Source organism: Xenopus tropicalis, chromosome 1 (assembly GCF_000004195.4).
Source record: "Xenopus tropicalis strain Nigerian chromosome 1, UCB_Xtro_10.0, whole genome shotgun sequence".
Taxonomy (NCBI): domain Eukaryota; kingdom Metazoa; phylum Chordata; class Amphibia; order Anura; family Pipidae; genus Xenopus; species Xenopus tropicalis.
This window is the reverse complement of record NC_030677.2, coordinates 95927151-95945131: the sequence shown is the minus strand read 5'-3', so window position 1 is coordinate 95945131 and position 17981 is coordinate 95927151. Positions and strand designations below refer to the sequence as shown.

The following is a 17981-nucleotide window of genomic DNA, read 5'->3' as shown; positions in this document are numbered from 1 at the left end:
ATAATTTACTCTGTGCTTGTTCAAACTTCACCATATAATTCTGAGAGTGTTGGAGTACAGGCACCTGTTATCCAGGGACCTGGGGTTTTCTTTATAAGGGACATTTTTGCAATTTAGATCACAATACTTTTTTAAAAATTCAACATTAGATAAACCCAATAGAATGGTTTTACCTTCTATAAGGATTAATTATATCTTAGTTGGGATCAAGTACAATTTACTGTTTTATTATTACAGAGATAATGAAAATATATTTTTAAAAAAATGTACTTATTTGATTAAAATAGAGCCTATGGGAGATTTTCTTGTTAATTGGAGCATGTTTCTGGATATCCTATCCTATACCTGTCTAGGTCCCAGACATAAGCACGCCAGCTATTTATTCTTTTAACCATTTACAATGTTTCAATCTATTTTTCTGAACTGATTTAATTGAATTTGACTAAATACATGTTTATGAAAATCATTTGGAACAAGTGCTGTGTCAGTGCTGGACAGTTATAGTATTTTTGCAGCTGCCAGTGCATCACCTAGTATGTAAAGCATGGGACACCAATTCAATATTAGCGTTTTCTACCCTATTTATCAATCATTTGTTACACAACAGTACTCTGCACATCACACTTCGTTTTCAAACTCCAATGCCTACCTAATTTTTTAACCGCAAGATTATTACGCAGAGCTTTAAGCTATAAAGCACAACAGTTATATAAAAATTATAGCTACAAATCTGCACTGAACCCATGATTTATGTGTGAAATAATGACAGCAGATGAGCAGTGCACTTCTGCTTCTCTTTAAATCCCCACCGTTCGTTTTTCCACGTTGCTCCCATGGGTGACAATAGTGTCCTGCCGCGCCCAGTGCTGCTGACAACCACCCCTCCACCCCCCGGGGCTGTGTCCTGCATTTACCATTGGGCTGGAAGATGACAGCAGACAGGGCGCCCTATTATTTACACAGCACCATGTGTTCCTGAGAGCACAACAAGCAGAGTGAGAGTGTCACAGTTCGCTGCCTGCAAAGCCTGTGCCCTGAGGGAAGCGAGTAAGAGCAAGATCCCATTCTGTTCCTGCAGGCGAGTTGGAGACGAGGTAAGGAAAGTAAATAACAAGTGCAAGATAATGTCTTGTCTGGAATCACCTGCGAGGCGTGGCCAGCACCTTGATGGTGCCCTTTCCTGTCACAAGCTTCAGTGAGGGTGCTCCTGGGGTGCAAGTATATCAAAATGTTGGTTCTGGAGTGACCTCTCAAATGAGTGGAGTGGGTGACAAATAGGTTTATTTAGGGAAGTTTTGAAAAGGTGTTCTTACTAAAAGAACACTCTTGTAATTTTAAGAGTATCCAAGGATACTATGTGAAACAAAACCTAGTTGCCCAGGTAAATAAGTCCTCTGTAATTACAGGGAAAAGATACCATATTTAGAAGGGGTTTAATATGACTATAATTTTCTACAAACGTAAAAAAATAAGAGCCTACTTTGTTTTTTTCTGTAGCCATTAATGAACAACTGATAAAATTAATATTTAGGCTAACGGTTTAATTAAGCATCTCATGGACACTGGATTAACTGTACTATCTTTTTACATTGCAGTTCACAATACTATAAGTTTGTGCTAGCATGGATTAATGCATAACAGATCTTGTCAAACTAATTTAGTCGCCTTTTATGAGGAGGTGAGCAGGGACCTTGATGCTGGAATGGCAGTTGATGTCATCTACTTGGACTTTGCTAAAGCATTTGATACAGTACCTCACAGAAGGTTAATGATCAAATTGAGGAATATTAGCCTAGAATATAATATTTGTAATTGGATAGTGAACTGGCTGAAGGATAGATTACAAAGAGTGGTGGTAAATGGAACATTTTCTAATTGGACCAGTGTTGTTAGTGGAGTACCGCAGGTGTCAGTCCTTGGTCCTTTGCATTTTAACTTATTTATTAATGATCTGGAGGTAGGCATAGAAAATATGGGTTTTTTTTTTGCTGATGACACTAAATTGTGCAAAGTTCCATGCAGGATGCTGCCGCTTTACAGAGCAATTTGACAAAATTGGAAATCTGGGCAGCAAAATGGAAAATAAGGTTCAATCTGGACAAGTGCACTTTGGTAGAAATAATATAAACGCAAGCTAAATGTACTAAATGGTAGGTTGTTGGGGGTATCCTTAATGGAGAAGGATCTGGGGGTTTTTGTAGATAATAAGTTGTCTAATTCCTGGCAATGTCATGTGGTGGCTACTAAAGCAAATAAAGTGCTGTCTTGTATAAAAAAAAAGGGCATTGACTCAAGGGATGAAAACATGATTTGTCCTCTTTATAGGTCCCTGGTAAGGCCTCACCTTGAGTATGCAGTGCAGTTTTGGGCTCCAGTCCTTAAGAAGGATATTAATGAGCTGGAGAGAGTGCAGAGATGTGCAACTAAACTGGTTAAGGGGATGGAAGATTTAAGCTATGAGGTTAGACGATCAAGGCTGGGGTTGTTTTCTCTGGAAAAGAGGTGCTTGCGAGGGGACATGATTACTTTGTACAAATACATTAGAGGGGATTATAGGCAGATAGGGGGTGTTCTTTTTTCCCATAAAAACAATCAACACACCATAGGACCCCCATTTAGATTAGAGGAATGGAGCTTCCATTTGAAGCAGCGTAGGTGGTTTTTAACCGTGAGGGCAGTGAGGTTGTGGAATGTCCTTCCTAGTGATGTTTAATGGCAGATTCTGTTAATGCCTTTAAGAGGGGCCTGGATGAGTTCTTGAACAAGCATAGTATCCAAGGCTATTGTGATACTAGTATTAATGTCTGTATGTATAGTTTATGTATGTGAGTGTATAGATTGGGAAGTAACGGTGGGCCACAAATCTCCCCATGTGCTGCTACCCTTAATTTGATAGTTAGGGTATGTAAAAAAATGACTTAAAATAACTGGAATGCAGGCTCTATTTGCCTGCACCTGGGGTGATAGGTGCCTTTTAAATGTCACATGTATTTTGCACTATATTATTCTACTTCTCAGGGCCCTACATATATTTTCAATCTTAGAACTTGAAAAATTTAATTATGAGAGCCCATTTATTCTGGAAAAGTTAATATGAAAAATGATTTACACTTAAAAATAATGTGTAGTGTTTAGATAAATAAGTGATAAGTGTTTTTCCTTACTGCAATATGAGCCCTTGCATCTTTTTTAATGATGAAAGCATCTTAAAAAAGGGTCTAAATTGTTACAGACTGCCACTAAATGTGTTATTTTAATTTCTTACTTTCTCTGTACTTCTACCTGATTTTGCTTAACATTGCACCATTAATTCTACATAACAATTACATCCAAGTAAGAATTTACAATTGTAAGGAGGGTCTAATGGTATTATTGTTAATACTGCTATTCATCTCTGTAAAAATATCCAACTCTCTAGAGATCACATATGTGACAGATGTATATGACTTTGAAAAAAGAACACAATACAAATTCAAAGGCTCAAATATCTATGCTTTCCTTAAAAGAAGTTGAAAAAAATCAATGCGTCACTTTTAATGCTAAGATAGATGCTCCATGCACAGACTGTTGTCAAACTAATGGTTAGGGAAAACTGATTAAAATGGCTTTTGTGGTTTTTATATAGGTCATCAAGGGAAATGGGAAATGGCTCTATGAAATCCAAACCACTTAAGCAGCCAGATGGACAACGGGTGAACTTCTCCATCAGCTCCTGCAACAAGCTCCGTAATGCAGACACTGTAAAAAATAAAGTCTGGGAATTAGAGATAGAACTTAAGAAAAAAGATGAGAAGCTGAAGAACAAAGAACAAATATTTCAAGAGCTGCAGGAACAAATTAAGAAGCAAAATCAGGTTATTGAAGAGATGGCAGAAGAACTTCAAAACAAATGTGTTCAACTTAACAAACTGCAAGTTGTTGTACAAACTCAGAATGGTATCTCCACAACTCCAGACCTGCATAAAATGTTACAGCCCTCTCCAACAAAAACCCTTCATGCTTTACCAACTAAATCATTGAAGGGATCCCCACTTAAAACCTTTTCAGGCCTGTTCAGCAACAGCAACAAGAGAAAAGGGGCAAAGGAAGGAGTTTCTGCAGAACCTACCAGCAGATATGATGGAGGTGATCATCCAAGATTCTCATTTGAAAAAGCACGTGTTAGGAAAAATACAAGGTAAGTTGCAAAAAATGCTGCCTTATATTGCACTTTGCACACTGTGTGGGGCATTGCAAATGGCACCTTTTTGCCAGTAAATGTGCTACAAATGCCTCCTTCCACATTTTTGTGCAATTGTGTGATACAGACGGTTCTGACACAGAGATTCCCTGCATTGTCAAGGCATGTTTTCCCTGGCAGGGAGAGTGATTGACTACCGTCTTACAATACCCTAAAGGAACTTACAATTTCTTTCTCATCTTTTGTTAAAAAACAATGGTGTCAACCTACTTCTTATGTATCTGTGTCGTGACACTTTATAGTCTCTCCAGCTAGCTTAAATACCTACATCACAAATTAAGTTGTTAGTGTGTGTATGCTTGTGATATTTCAGGATTGCGAAGGGGTGCACTTTTAATTAGAGGATCCCAGGGGATAATATGATCTCCTGCGGACTGTAAAAGTATACTGAACGGCTCTGTTTTTTTTTTATTACCATAAAGTAGAAGGTAAACATCTATTAGTTGAGAAAGTAAAGGTTTCTGACCACATAAAACTGTTCAGATGTAAATATCAATGACATAAATGATTATAGTATTCTAAGTAAGATTTATATTTGTATTGATAGTTCCTCTATAACTGTAACATGACAGTATAGATATCAATTTTAACAAGAGTATCTCAGTGTCTGTGTTATATTTGATGACAATACTGAAATAAATAATTTGTCTTTTATTCACAAAACACATTTTTGGCATACAAAAATTACTATATTTTAAATTGTTTTCTGGGTCTTGAGTAACTTACATTCCAGTTAGCCACTGCTGTTCCTCACCTGGGAAAACTGTCAAGTTGCACAAGTCACAAAGCAATTAGATCCAAACATACCTTTTCTGGAATAGGTTAAAAGAATTAATTGACCTATCTTAATTGATTTTTCTGCCTGCAGGCCTTTAGCATTAATTGGAGCACACTGGGGTTTATGAAAGCAATGAGCACAACTTCCAGTTGCTTGCTGGAAGATGCTGGCTTCATCAAAATTTAGTACAGGTATGGGACCTGTTATCCAGAATGCTTGGGACCTGGATCTCATAGCTTGCATCTGCTAAAAATAATTTAAATATTGAATAAACCCCATAGGATTGTTTTGTCTCCAATAAGAATTAACTATATCTTAGTTGGGATCAAGTATAAGGTACTGTTTTATTATTACAGAGAAAAAGCAAATACACTTTAAAAATTAGAATTATTTACTTATAAAGGAGTCTATGGGAGATGGATAGTGTTGAGCGAATTTTTTTGCCAGGCATGGATTTGCAGCGAATTTCCACGTTTCGCCATTGGCAAATTGTTTCACGAAATTGGGTGCGGTTGCGTCAAAATAGGCATGGGCGTGCCAAAAAGGGCGCGGTTGCGTAAAAAAAGCACAGACGACAACAAAAAATTAGCTGCCGCGACAAAAAAATCGTACGACAAATGCGTTTCGCGAATTTTTTGCCGTTTCGCAAATTTTCTTGCCGAATTTTATGGCAAAGTGAAACAGCACAGATTTGCTCATCACTAGAGATGGCCTTTCTGTAATTTGGAACTTTCTGGATAACGGGTTTCCGGATAAGAGATCCCATACCTGTACTTAATCACTTGGTAAACTTATAAAATTCTAGTTCAGTAATTAATCATTTCCCAAAAATTACACACACAGTACAGGTATGGGATCCGTTTGGAAAGTTCCAAAGGCCATCACCCATAGACTTAATTTTAATTAAAAAAATAATTTTTGTAAAAATTATTTCCTTTTTTTCTGTAACAATAAAACAGTACCTTGTACTTTAGCCTAACTAAGATATAATTTAATTCTTACTGGGTACAGAACAATCCTGTGTGGTTTAACTGGTGTTTTTTTTTAGTAGACCATAGGTATAGAGATCCAGATTACAGAAAGATCCAGCTCCCATACCTGTATATATCTGCACTGGCTTCCTTTACTGTCAAATTTACACTGAAAAACCACAAATAAAAAATTAAACCCGGTTGCAAATTGTCTCAGAATCTTACTGTCTATATCATACTAAATGTTAATTCAAAGGTGAACAACCCCTTTAAAAGCATTTACTCTTATGCTGAAAAATGTCAGTATGAGTTTAACTGTGTCAGAGATCTTTTTATGAATGCATGACCAAAATCAGTCAACAAAATTATTCCATTGTTTGTCAATTATTAACAGATCATTTCTTTTTGTTTGTAATCTAAGTGAGAAGATTCTTATATCAGATGCTTTAAACAAGAACCAGTTTATGAAGAGAATGGATCATCATCAAATTCAAGACATGGTAGAATGCATGTATGAAAGAATATATCTTCAAGGTGAATTTATTATCAGACAAGGGGAACCAGGAAGCCAGATCTTTGTATTAGCAGGTATGCACAATGTATTTTTGCCATTTTAAGGGCCTCCATCAATCAATCTATAGGAAATATTTATCAAGTACAATGTGTAGTCATGAAAATAACTAATGCAGGCAATACAACCAAGGTGGTTCTTACTCCTGTAAAAATATACTTGAGCAATCATGTGTTGCCAAAACAGGCTCCAATCATTAAATAATAAAGCACTGTCTATAAAAATAAAATGCATTAACACCAGAGTTATTCCTAGTGCCTGGAGAAACTACACTTTGTGTCACAGAACTCATATGAGTTAGCAGTTTACAAATATCCCTGTGTTAAATATGAACTGAGCAACCTCAGTAAACATTTAGTTGGTTATTTCAAACACAAAGTTTATACTCTTTTCAGTGTACCACAGGGTGCAGGAGTGAAAGTTCCCCTAGGAAATATTTGTTGAGCGGCAATTAAAGAGGAGAAATATGCTCAAAGTTAAATAAGTGTGTATATTTTTTAAATAAATTTTGTTTTCTTAAAAAATAGAAAGCAACCTGGATGGTTATGTCACATGCAGTGACATCTTCTGAGATTTCTTGTATACAAAAAACAATACACTGAGTAGTTGCAGATAGCCAATGAGGTATACAATAGCAATTGATAACACAGGAGAAGTACAGTAAGTACATGCCTGTTTAAAAAAAAAGTTGGAAACTTGTTTCAGGTTGCACTCCTGCCAGGTAGTGGAATAACCTTTTGCAGTAAAAGTTTTCTGTATGCTCTCCGAAAGTACGACCCAGACAAAACGTCTGAGGGGCAACATTACAAGTGAATTTGCCATAAAAAATTAGCTTAATATGAACTGGAAACTGGCAGTCTGAGTGGTGATTTGTAACTGAAGCCATAAGTAGAAAAAAAGGGTTGTATAAATTCCTATTGGGCTCAGTGCTAGGTGCAAAAAGTGTGCAAATTTGAACTCATTAAAATATCTCAGAAAAAACATGAACCTTTTCACTGTGGGGTTTAGTGGTTGGACTTCATTTTTAACTATTATTTTTGGCTTAGGCACCAAGAGTATTTCACCTGCACATAATAATTTTTTACACCAATGAAACTAATTACAAATGGAGGGCATGTAAGGAGATAATCTTACCCTACCTGCATGATACCCAAAATGACACATTTTATTGAATTACATCTGGCTCTGCGGGAAAACCTGGAACTGAATTCGTTTTTCTCATCAAATTGAATCTGGCCCTTTATGTTTATAGTGTATACATGTTATATTAACATATGGTGGTTGGTGCATGCGAACATAATTCACCAAACCTAGGGGGAGATTTACCAATCCACGAACGGTCCAAAGGCGTTTTTTCCGTCGAAACTTTTTTGGTATATTTTCCGTGACTTTTTCGTCGCTGTCGCCAAAAAATCAGATTGGTTTATTCGCCGTTTACAACCGCTCAATAGGACAAAATCGTGACGGTGATGAGTGACGGTGATGAATAGTTGCGCAAAATACGATAAAGTTGCAGCGGCGACTAAAAAGTCACGACAAATACAAAAAAATTGTGACGGCAACGAAAAAGGCGCAAAATTTTAGTTTCCTATGCGATTTTTTCGCTTTCGGGATTCGGATTCGTGAATTAGTATATCTCCCCCCTAGAACACCTTTCATAGCATGGGATAAAATCTGCATAAAGTATGCTCCATCTGTACTTGTTACTTGTGTCTCTTGCTTTTAACTCTTTTAAAACTGCGACTACTCATCTGTGCTTCTTAAAATAGTGTGTAAAGTACTGTACTGAAGTAGCTCCTGATTCCAGGCTATATACTAGAATGCTGATCCCATTTCTTTGCGTCTGTGAGATAAAATATTGCTTTCCTGTTCTTGCTTATCTGTCCATGCAAAATGTCCTTACCTATGGGTAAGGACTTACAGACACTTGTAATGCTACATGTACGCACACACATACAACCATGGTTTGTTAAAATTGTTTTCTTTTAATAAAGGTTTGGCCTTGTTTTAAAACAAGTGTTCTTTGTTGATATTAGATGGAAAAGCAGAAGTTTTTCAGGAGAACAAACTTCTGACATCCATCCCAGTCTGGACAACATTTGGGGAGCTTGCAATATTGTACAACTGCACAAGAACAGCCTCTGTGAAAGGTAAGTAAATAAAGAACACTTCCATAATATAATTGTAGCCCACCCTTGGGTAAGACTAATATGTATGGGTAACTCCAGCACACTCAGTGACACCCCAATGCCTGACCACAATAATGGTAAAAAATAAGATCCTTTTTATTAAGTGAACAAACGCAGCAGGGATCTGACTAAAAATGACAATATTAAGCCAATATATAAGGATATATCAAAGAACAATAACACAGTTTCTATTATATAGAGTATGCAGCAAAATATAATCTTGCAATATGTACTAAATCCTTTAACTTAATTCCCCTGTCACAGTCCCAGATGATTTGTGCACGTTGGGGCCCTTATTGAGTCTATGTTATTGGCCAGTGACGCTGTTCCTTTAATTCGCTGGTTAGCAGTGTAAAAACTCTGAAAACTTGTGAAAACAGTGAGGAAACACTGTCCTTCCAGGTGAGGAGTCACTTGGCAGATATTATAGTTCAGCAACACATGGGTTAACTCCTGTGGGTTAATAGAACACTGTTCCCCAGTAGTGTATGGGTTTGGCAGGTTAGTCACAGTCTGTGCTCCTAAATCACTGTATCACCTTGAGTAGCAGATCTCAGATGGGATTCAGGCAGCTCTGCCCTCCAGCAGCTGTAATCACCTGGGCGTCTATGCAACCTGTCAGCCTGGGACTTTCCTACCAAACAGCAGGCAGCTTCCCCCTGCTCCCTTTCAGCAGTCAGAAGTCTTCTCTACCATTTTTATAGTAGTTCAGGTACAGAAGAGCACTAGGACCACCAAAAAAAAATAAATTCTGGTGAATTATGACTTTCAAACTCATAATTCTGACTTTAAAAATTCTAAATTATGACTTTTAATCTCATAATTATAACTTTAAAAAGTCATAATTCTGACTTTTAAACTTATAATTATGACTTTAAAAAGTCAAAATTATGACTTTTAAAGTCATAGTTATAATCATAATTATACGTCATAAGTCCTAATTCACCAGAATTTTTTGGTGGCCCCACTGCTCTTTTGTATCCAGGAGGGTAGTCCTCACAAACATTTTTTTTTCTTTTGCATTGGTGGTTTCAAAGACCCTGCCAGGTCCTCAGCTCTGATGCATGCTGGGATATTTAGTCCTGTAAACTGTCTATACAAACTATATAAAAGGAGAAGCAAGTTTGCTGTGGTGAGTAGCTGTTCATGTTTCTTGCTTTAGTTAGGGGTGTTATATAAGGAATGTTATATAGGAAACGGCAACTTCATAAAATCATCAGTCAACAGAAACTTTTGCTATTTTCGTACTAGTTTCTGAGCATATTAAACAGTTGGCTGTGTATGGCTAATTATGCACCCATTTCAGGTGGCTAAAAGTAATAAAACACAGGCACAAGCTGAAAAGGATATAGGGAAATTCCATTGATTTTTTTTTTGCATTCTTATAATTGGAACTAACAAAACCAAATATTAGGAAGAACCAATCAGTTTAGGGTGAAGCTTGCTAAAAGGAACTGATAGCCCTCCATTGTACCATAAGGCTAATGCCACACAGGGCTGCTCCTTGGCATGTGCAGGCCAAGAGATTGCCCTTCTCTCATATTTCCATATCTTCTTTGTCTGTACCCAGAGCCGCTGTGTTGGTCTAGGTGCAGACACCTGAAGTGCCAAAATGCATACACGAGCGAAATACAGCCCTGTGTCGCATTAACCTAAAAGCTGTGCATTGTTAAATCAAAAGTTTACTATTACTTAATAAATGAGAACACTATCACCAAAGAAAAAGTTTGTATTTCAGTCTGAATTGGAACAATATATGGTGTCAGTAATAGTAATTATGGAAAAACATCTTATGTAATCAAATACAGGTATGAGACCTGTTATCCAGAAAGCTCAGGACCTGGAGTTTTCCAGATAAGGGGGTCTTTCTGTAATCTCATTACCTTATGTTTACTAAAAATAAATCATATAAATATTAAATAAACCAAGTAGTTTTGCCAATAAGGATTAATTATGTCTTAGTTGTCATCAAGTAGAAGGTACTGGTTTTGTATTATAGAGAAAAAGAACATTTTTACAAATTAAAACTATTTGCCTAAAATTGAGTTTATAGGAGATGGCCTTCCTGTAATTCAGAGCATTCTGGATAATAGGTTTCTAGATACTATACCTGTAGCACAGTTTTGTACATGTCTTTGTAACTGAGCTTTAAGAGCCCAACTAATATCCTGTCTGAACCCCATTGTATACATCTCTGGTTGATTTGGAAAAATCAATACATTTAGCAACATAATGCTGCTCAAACCTGACTAGAGATTAATAAACTGAATGAACTGAATTGAAATATTTAAAAATGTAAAATGACAACATTTTCCATTTTTAAATATTTCAATATGATCTTATCATATAGTTTGTAATGTACCTTTTATAGTTTAACAACTTATTTTTTTTTTTACCTCAAAAGCAATCACCGGTGTCAGAACGTGGACTCTAGACCGCGAAGTGTTTCAGAATATAATGAGAAAGACAGCCCAAAGTAAACATGAAGAATACCTAAGTTTTCTTAAGAGGTAAAGAGATGCAGTTTTATAATTAAACAACAGAGAATATGTGTTTAGAATGAATTTAACCTTCATAGGCAATGTTTTCCCTGGTGCATATATTTAGTATAAAATTTAAAATGTTTTTAACTACTAATATCACCTAAAACAACAAACTGATGTTACTCAGGGCTGCCATCAAAGCTATTTATATGGGGCCCCTTGTGTGTGCAGTATAAACATTTGGGGGCAGATTTATCAAAATATGAGTTTAGAGCTTAATACATAAAAACTCACCCAAGTTCTGTTCATTCCTATGGGATTTTTAGAATTGTATTTAACAATGGGTGAACATTATAACTTACTATTTACACTTCTAAAAATCCCTAAAACTTAGGTACATTTCATAACATAAATTGCTTACGTTTCGCTGTAACTTTCTATGTAACTTGCGCAGTTTGTGACGTGCCGGGTCCCCCTTCTAAAAGACATTTTATCTGGCCTGGCAGAACAGTACCCTCTCTCCTCCCAATAGTGGCCCTGGTGTTACTAAACTTTATTTAAAGGAGACATCCTATAAAAATTATGAATGTGCCAGTGAATTATACTCATCTAGATATAGAAGAATTGTGCTTAAAAATGTTTTGTTTCAAATTGATTTTTTAAGAAATTCCACCAAAACCTCACTAGCCCCACCCATTGGTTCCACTTCCTGCTGGCTGAATTCTCTGGAAGTGCAGGAGAGCCGGCAGCCCTCAGTACACAGCACTGTAGGATAGGAACCAATCAGCAGCTAGGCTGACCTGATAGGGAACTGAAGCCTGTCTGTGCTTGTGTGACTGCAGAGCTGTGATTGGCTATCCCCCTCCTACTGTGCTTCTGACAGGGACCGTTAGGACACGCCCACCCCTCATTTCAAACACGGACAGAGAAGTGATAGGATCTATAGGGAGCTCCAATAAAGGGGCCATTTTTACAGATAGGATTAAAGTTTAGCCCAAATTTAAACCAGCACCATATATTATTCATAATTGCCTACAAAATTAGGGGTTTTCCCATTTATCCAACATGTCTCCTTTATTTAAAAACTTATTTTTATTTGTCTAATGTTCATGTTAAAAGCAGAATGTCAAATAAATTTCCTCTTGTTTTATTAAAGATTCTGTGAAGATTTTACTAACCATTTTGCAGCCAGATTGTCCAATGTCATTGGGGATGTGACTAGTAAAATTGAGCAAGTAATGGTAAAACTTTAGGGATAACAGAAACAACTTTCTAGGTTTTTATCATACCTTGTACCTAGGGATACCTTAAAACAATACCAGCAGATATATTTCTCAAAACTATGCAACATATAAGAAAAAGTGTCTATAGTGATCCTTGATAGGGACAAAAAGACCATATTTTGTATCTGTTTTTCTTCTAAGCTACTCACTAGAGGACAAGGCAGTAATGTCTTAAAAAAATGTATTTTGCTTGAAACATAATTACTTTTCAAAGCAGTTTTCCTAATTAAAGTTTAGATAAAAAGGATAAGACCATGGTTCATCAAGTTAAATTAATGTCAACCAAATGTAATTAATGTCAAATGCTTCCCAAACTAGATTTAAACCCTTCAGTTTTATTATTATGGGATATGCTTTTGCCTTTTTTATTTGTAGGACAAAATATTAATTTTACAGGCCTTTAAAATGTACCACCACTTATTTGTTAATGATTATAGCTATAGACCAATGAGCAATGTTTTTCTTTCTTGTATAATAAGTGTGCCCTTGTTGAAGGAACTTCCTGAACATAAGCTAATGAAGATTGCAGATTGCTTGGAACTGGTAAGAACTTTGTCCTATTACATAATTACATACCATACATGGATCCATATTTTGTTCTTACTTTTTATTCTGATTTATCCAGAAACGAATACCTTAGTCTGGGGCAGATTAGTTGAAGTTTGGGTTTGGGCAAACCTTTTTTTTTTTTTAAAAATTTCAGTCAGGTTTTTAAAAAATGTAAACGTTTGCCATCTAAAGCCCAGGGAGCTTTTTATTTTTTGAAAAAAAAAAATTGTGAATTGAAAAAACGAAGGATTCATTTAAAAAATATGCAGTTAAACCTAAACAAGAAGAGTCCTTTCCAAAACATTTTTAGCAGAGCAGTAGAGAATTGAATAAAAGGGCCCTAGGTGTATTTCAGAGAGGGCCCTTCCTGGTTATTATCTTGGGAAAGAAACATAATATGAAAGTTACCCACTTCAACTAGGTGTTAAGGGATCACACATTTCTTTTTAGAGGATTTAGCACAAGCTGTTTCAGAGGTGTTGACTTTATGTCAGTCCTAAGTTCATCATATAATTTAGGTAGAGGAAAAGTAATCTGCCATTGAGAAGTAGTCAAAGAGCACTTTGCACTTAAGTGTAAATTACACCACCAATTTATCAATGCCTGTTTCATCGGAATTCCCTGGTGACGTTTATTAATTCCATGCCAGGATGATACAGTGTTTGCTCTTCCTTTTCCCAGGGTTTTGATGCTGAAATCATTTTGAACAGGTCGTCTTGGATTTGATCTCTCTAGAGGGCCAACCATGTAACATAACACTGACACAGATGTTATGAATTAATAATTCAGCAGAATTTCACTGAAAAGCATAATCATTTTTCTTTAAAATAGGAAAATGTGTTTCTAATAGAGTTCTTGAAGAGCAGATGTAATGATAACAGTGGAATTCCGCTGGCCCTGGAATCTAAATTCTTCAATATATATATAAAATTCATTGTCATGATTTTTTGTTAGTGTCATGAATTTTGAATATCTCTGTGTATGCATGTACACACATTTTTATATATACGAAATATGCAAAAAAATAGCTGCACTCACTTATCGGAGAGAATGTATGGGTGCACACCACAAATAAGTAATATAGAGCAGGGCACTCACAGGGCTTAAAAGAACGGTGAAAAAGAATTAAAGTTTATTTGTTAATTGCAGTTTACCAGACCTAGGGCACTTTCTGAGCTATATTTATAATTTATGATACCCTAGGCCAATCTGCTTCCCTCTTATATGGTGGAGATATCGTAACCCAAGGCCCTGAACCCTGCTTCCCATATATATAAAATAAACGTGATTGATAAACCCCTCAACATACTTGTCAGCCTCTAGCAATAACAATTTAAATCAAAGTGTTAAATAAATGCATAGTTCATGATTGTTACTGCTTGGTGTTTCTATCTGCATGTGAAATGCATCAGATTGGTAAACATGATTTGCCCACCCAGTAGATTAGAATAGCATTGAACATAGTTTTGTGGTAGTAAATGTGTTATTTTTCAGAAAAATAGTCCTGATGGTCAGGAGTGACAACACACCCCATGTTTCATTGCCCTCAGTGACCTTAGAACATCTTCATGTTCTGGTGTAACTGGCCCTTTACTGGCCCTTGTAACAGTAAATGCAGTGGCCTCCTAACATTACTAAACAACCAAAGAACTATATTTGGTGCAACTGTGCCCAATTTGTGAGAAAAAGCAAGCACAGTTGCATCCATTTTAGGCATGGCACAATTTTCATCAGGAGAATCACCCATTTATGACTGCAATGATGCCAGAATTCTGGGAAAAAACACTACATTTTGAGACAAAAACATGCAGATTGTGCTCAAAATTTCACTTTGCTCACTGTGCATGCAGTGGTTAATGAGCCTTTATATCTGCCCACATTTGCCCAGGCAGAAAGTTACTCTATTGGTCAGCATATGTCATTGCAGCTAGATGCAAAACTTTCATAGATGGGAGACAGATGTATATTACTAGACCGTTGTCACATTCCAGTATATATACATTATTAAGGACATTTTCAAAATAAGGGCCAGATTCACTTTCATGAAAAAACATTTTATAGTTTATCACACAAAAACTTGTAAGTGAAATTTGATTGGAGGAGAAAACGCTTTTCTCCTAATTCAGTTACGTGTTTCCCATAGACTTCAATAGCGTTTGCTTGTGATAAACAGTGAAAGACCTTTGTCTCACTGAATTGCATCTGGCTCTATGGGAAAATCTGGAATGGATTAAGGAGATATACTTTTTTCATCAAATTGAATCTGCCCCAATTGTCTCGTACAGGCAGGCGTTTCTTCCTGTGTTCCCCGGCGGTGGGGTTCTCCTGCATTTCACCACAGTTAGTTATGGGGCTGTACAGACACAGGCACATGTAAGTGGTGAACTCAGGTGGAACAGAACATGCTGAAGTTTGCTTCAATTTTTAATGTGAACTGAAAGACATCACTAAAGGCACACAATCATATCAAACTAAAAAAAAAAAAAAGTTTGAAAATACAGACTGTCTTATAAGGTAGAAATAATTGGTTTTTAACTAATGTGAGTAAAAGTTATATATTTTTTGCCCCGTGCTTTGCTGTAATATCTATTTTTCTTTTGGGCATGGTTGTGCATCCTGTTTCAAATGTAATTCATGTCTTCCAATAGGAATTCTATGAAATGGATGATTACATTATTCGTGAAGGAGAAGAAGGGAGCACATTCTTCATAATTTCTAAAGGAAAGGTAAGGAGTCATCATTCTGATTTACAATTTTTATTTGCATAATATTGTCAGATGTGATGGTTTATAGAAGTGAATATAATGAAAAAGCAAGTCGTCATACTTTTGTAACCTAGATGAGCTGGTTAATTTATTTTGTTCAGCAGTTGATGCCAGATCTCATGTTAATTCTTTAATTCTTTTACTTTTTTTATTCCATGCCCAAGTGCTGGAGAACAAAAATTGTAAAAATGTGAAAAATCATAAAAATAAACAAGTAGTGACTATTACTTTTTAGACATTTGTACTGGCTAATAGCCAGTTCATTAAATCTGTTTAGTTTAAACTGTTAACAGTTTGAGGTTGATACAAAATTCTTCCTATTTTTTAATGAGTTTTCCTTATTTTATATTCTTTGGCAAAATCTAATTGTACCAGAACTGGGAAAAAAACATACATAAAATTGGTCATTGGTATGTGCTTAGGCACCATAACTAGTATATTTAGCCAAGTGATTTAAGTTGGGTTGAATTCAGCACTACGGTGTCTGACTTTCATGGTAACAGAAAATGATGACTGTAATAATGAAAACTTAATCCCTATTTAAGAAATGGTGACTTAAAGTTGGCATAAGTAGAATGTGTAACAAACCAAGGCATAACGCATGCGTTTTATAATTTTTTTTATAATTTTTCATGTTTGGCAATATTGTGTTTCTCAGTACAGTTATATCATATAATTACTTAATTTACACATTTTACAGAAGAATGCTGTTTTTTTTAATGGAGGAGTAATGCCAGGAAATAAAAATACATTAGTAGTTTTGTTCTTACATTTTAAAACTGGCAGTCAGTTCAGGCCTGCTTAACACTAATCTGATCTTGTTTACTAACTAACTAAATCCCGCAGCTTTACTGATTCATGATTTTGCTAGAGCAAAAGCAGGAACTTTCCCTACTTTTACCACATTAATGCCAGGCATTTGCATACAGGGACTCAATCACCACCACCAGTGTTCAACTGCAGAATTTCAACCCTTGGGCCCATAAATGAGAACTAGTAGCTAGGCAATGATCTGTTCAGACATACAGGAAGCTCTAATGCCTCCCTTGGGCAAAAAGTTGGCTCCCCAACTCCTTCACCTGGCAGCACTGCCAAGATTATGCATCTGAATGTCATTCAAACTAGGAGGTAATCCTGTCAGATCAGAGATTTCTCCTGATTTAGCTTCTCTTCACTTTCAGCAGTTCTGAAGGGATGGACACTGTGGAAGATGGACCAATGTATGACTCCCTGGATCAGATTAGATAAATTTTAGTTTAAGGGGCTAGATTTTGCAGGTCAGTTTCACATCTACCAATACTTGTTCATAGAGGAATATTTCAGCTTCTATGGTAAGAAAAGCAAACACAACACACACTACGGGGCACATTTACTAATCCAAGAACGTCCGAAAAGCGTCCGAATGCGTTTTTTTCGTAATGATCAGTATTTTGCGACTTTTTCGCGAATTGTCTCAAATTTTTCGAGCTCAATATGAAAAAGTCGCGACAATTCGCGAAAGTCGTAATGGCTATGAAAAAGTCGCGACAATTCACGAAAGTCATAATGGCTATGAAAAAGTCGCGACAATAAAATCGCAAAAAATACGAAAAAGTTGCAAAAAATACGAAAAAGTCGCAAAATGTTTGTTTCCAATCCGATTTTCTCCCATTCGGGATTTGGATTCGTGGATTAGTAAATCAGCCCCTATATGTTAGTTCTAAACCTTTATTTTACTAAGGTATTGAAAATGACATAACATTTACAGTATATTTAAAGGGCACCTATCAGATGGCCAATCCAGAGTTTGAGCTGTGCAGTCTTGAAGCTCTGAAGGCAAAACAATTGTGGCAGAAAGGTCCCCTTTAATTACATTTAAGACAGTATTTCAGTATGCCTTATTACCACAATTTTCCCTATCTATGAGGTTAGTAAATTGAATGCAGTGTTGCATAAAAAAGATTAAGGAGATAATTTATTTCTGAAAGTATTATGATCTTAGAATATATAGATAATGGTGAACTAACCGCTTCCAAGCAGATTGAAATTTTAGTTCCAGGGCCACATTCACCCGTCCTTCATCCCAAACACATCACTCCCACTACACTAAAGGTATCCCATACTGTGCAGCAGTGCAGCTTTCATAGCAATTTTAGGCAAGCAGAAGAGTCTG

General features: G+C 36.2%; 1 protein-coding gene across 1 annotated transcript in view; it reads left to right on the top strand.

Annotated features, from left to right (window-relative positions):
* The first annotated feature begins 929 nt into the window (after positions 1-929).
* The window catches only part of prkg2 (protein kinase cGMP-dependent 2), a 48253-nt gene continuing 31201 nt past the window's right edge, over positions 930-17981 (top strand). The window contains exons 1-7 of the mRNA XM_002933997.5: positions 930-1094; positions 3626-4177; positions 6411-6577; positions 8597-8710; positions 11154-11259; positions 12995-13058; positions 15713-15790. Of these exons, the coding sequence (XP_002934043.3) occupies positions 3639-4177; positions 6411-6577; positions 8597-8710; positions 11154-11259; positions 12995-13058; positions 15713-15790 (1068 nt within the window). The 5' untranslated portion in view covers positions 930-1094; positions 3626-3638. The remainder of the gene's footprint in view (positions 1095-3625; positions 4178-6410; positions 6578-8596; positions 8711-11153; positions 11260-12994; positions 13059-15712; positions 15791-17981) is intronic.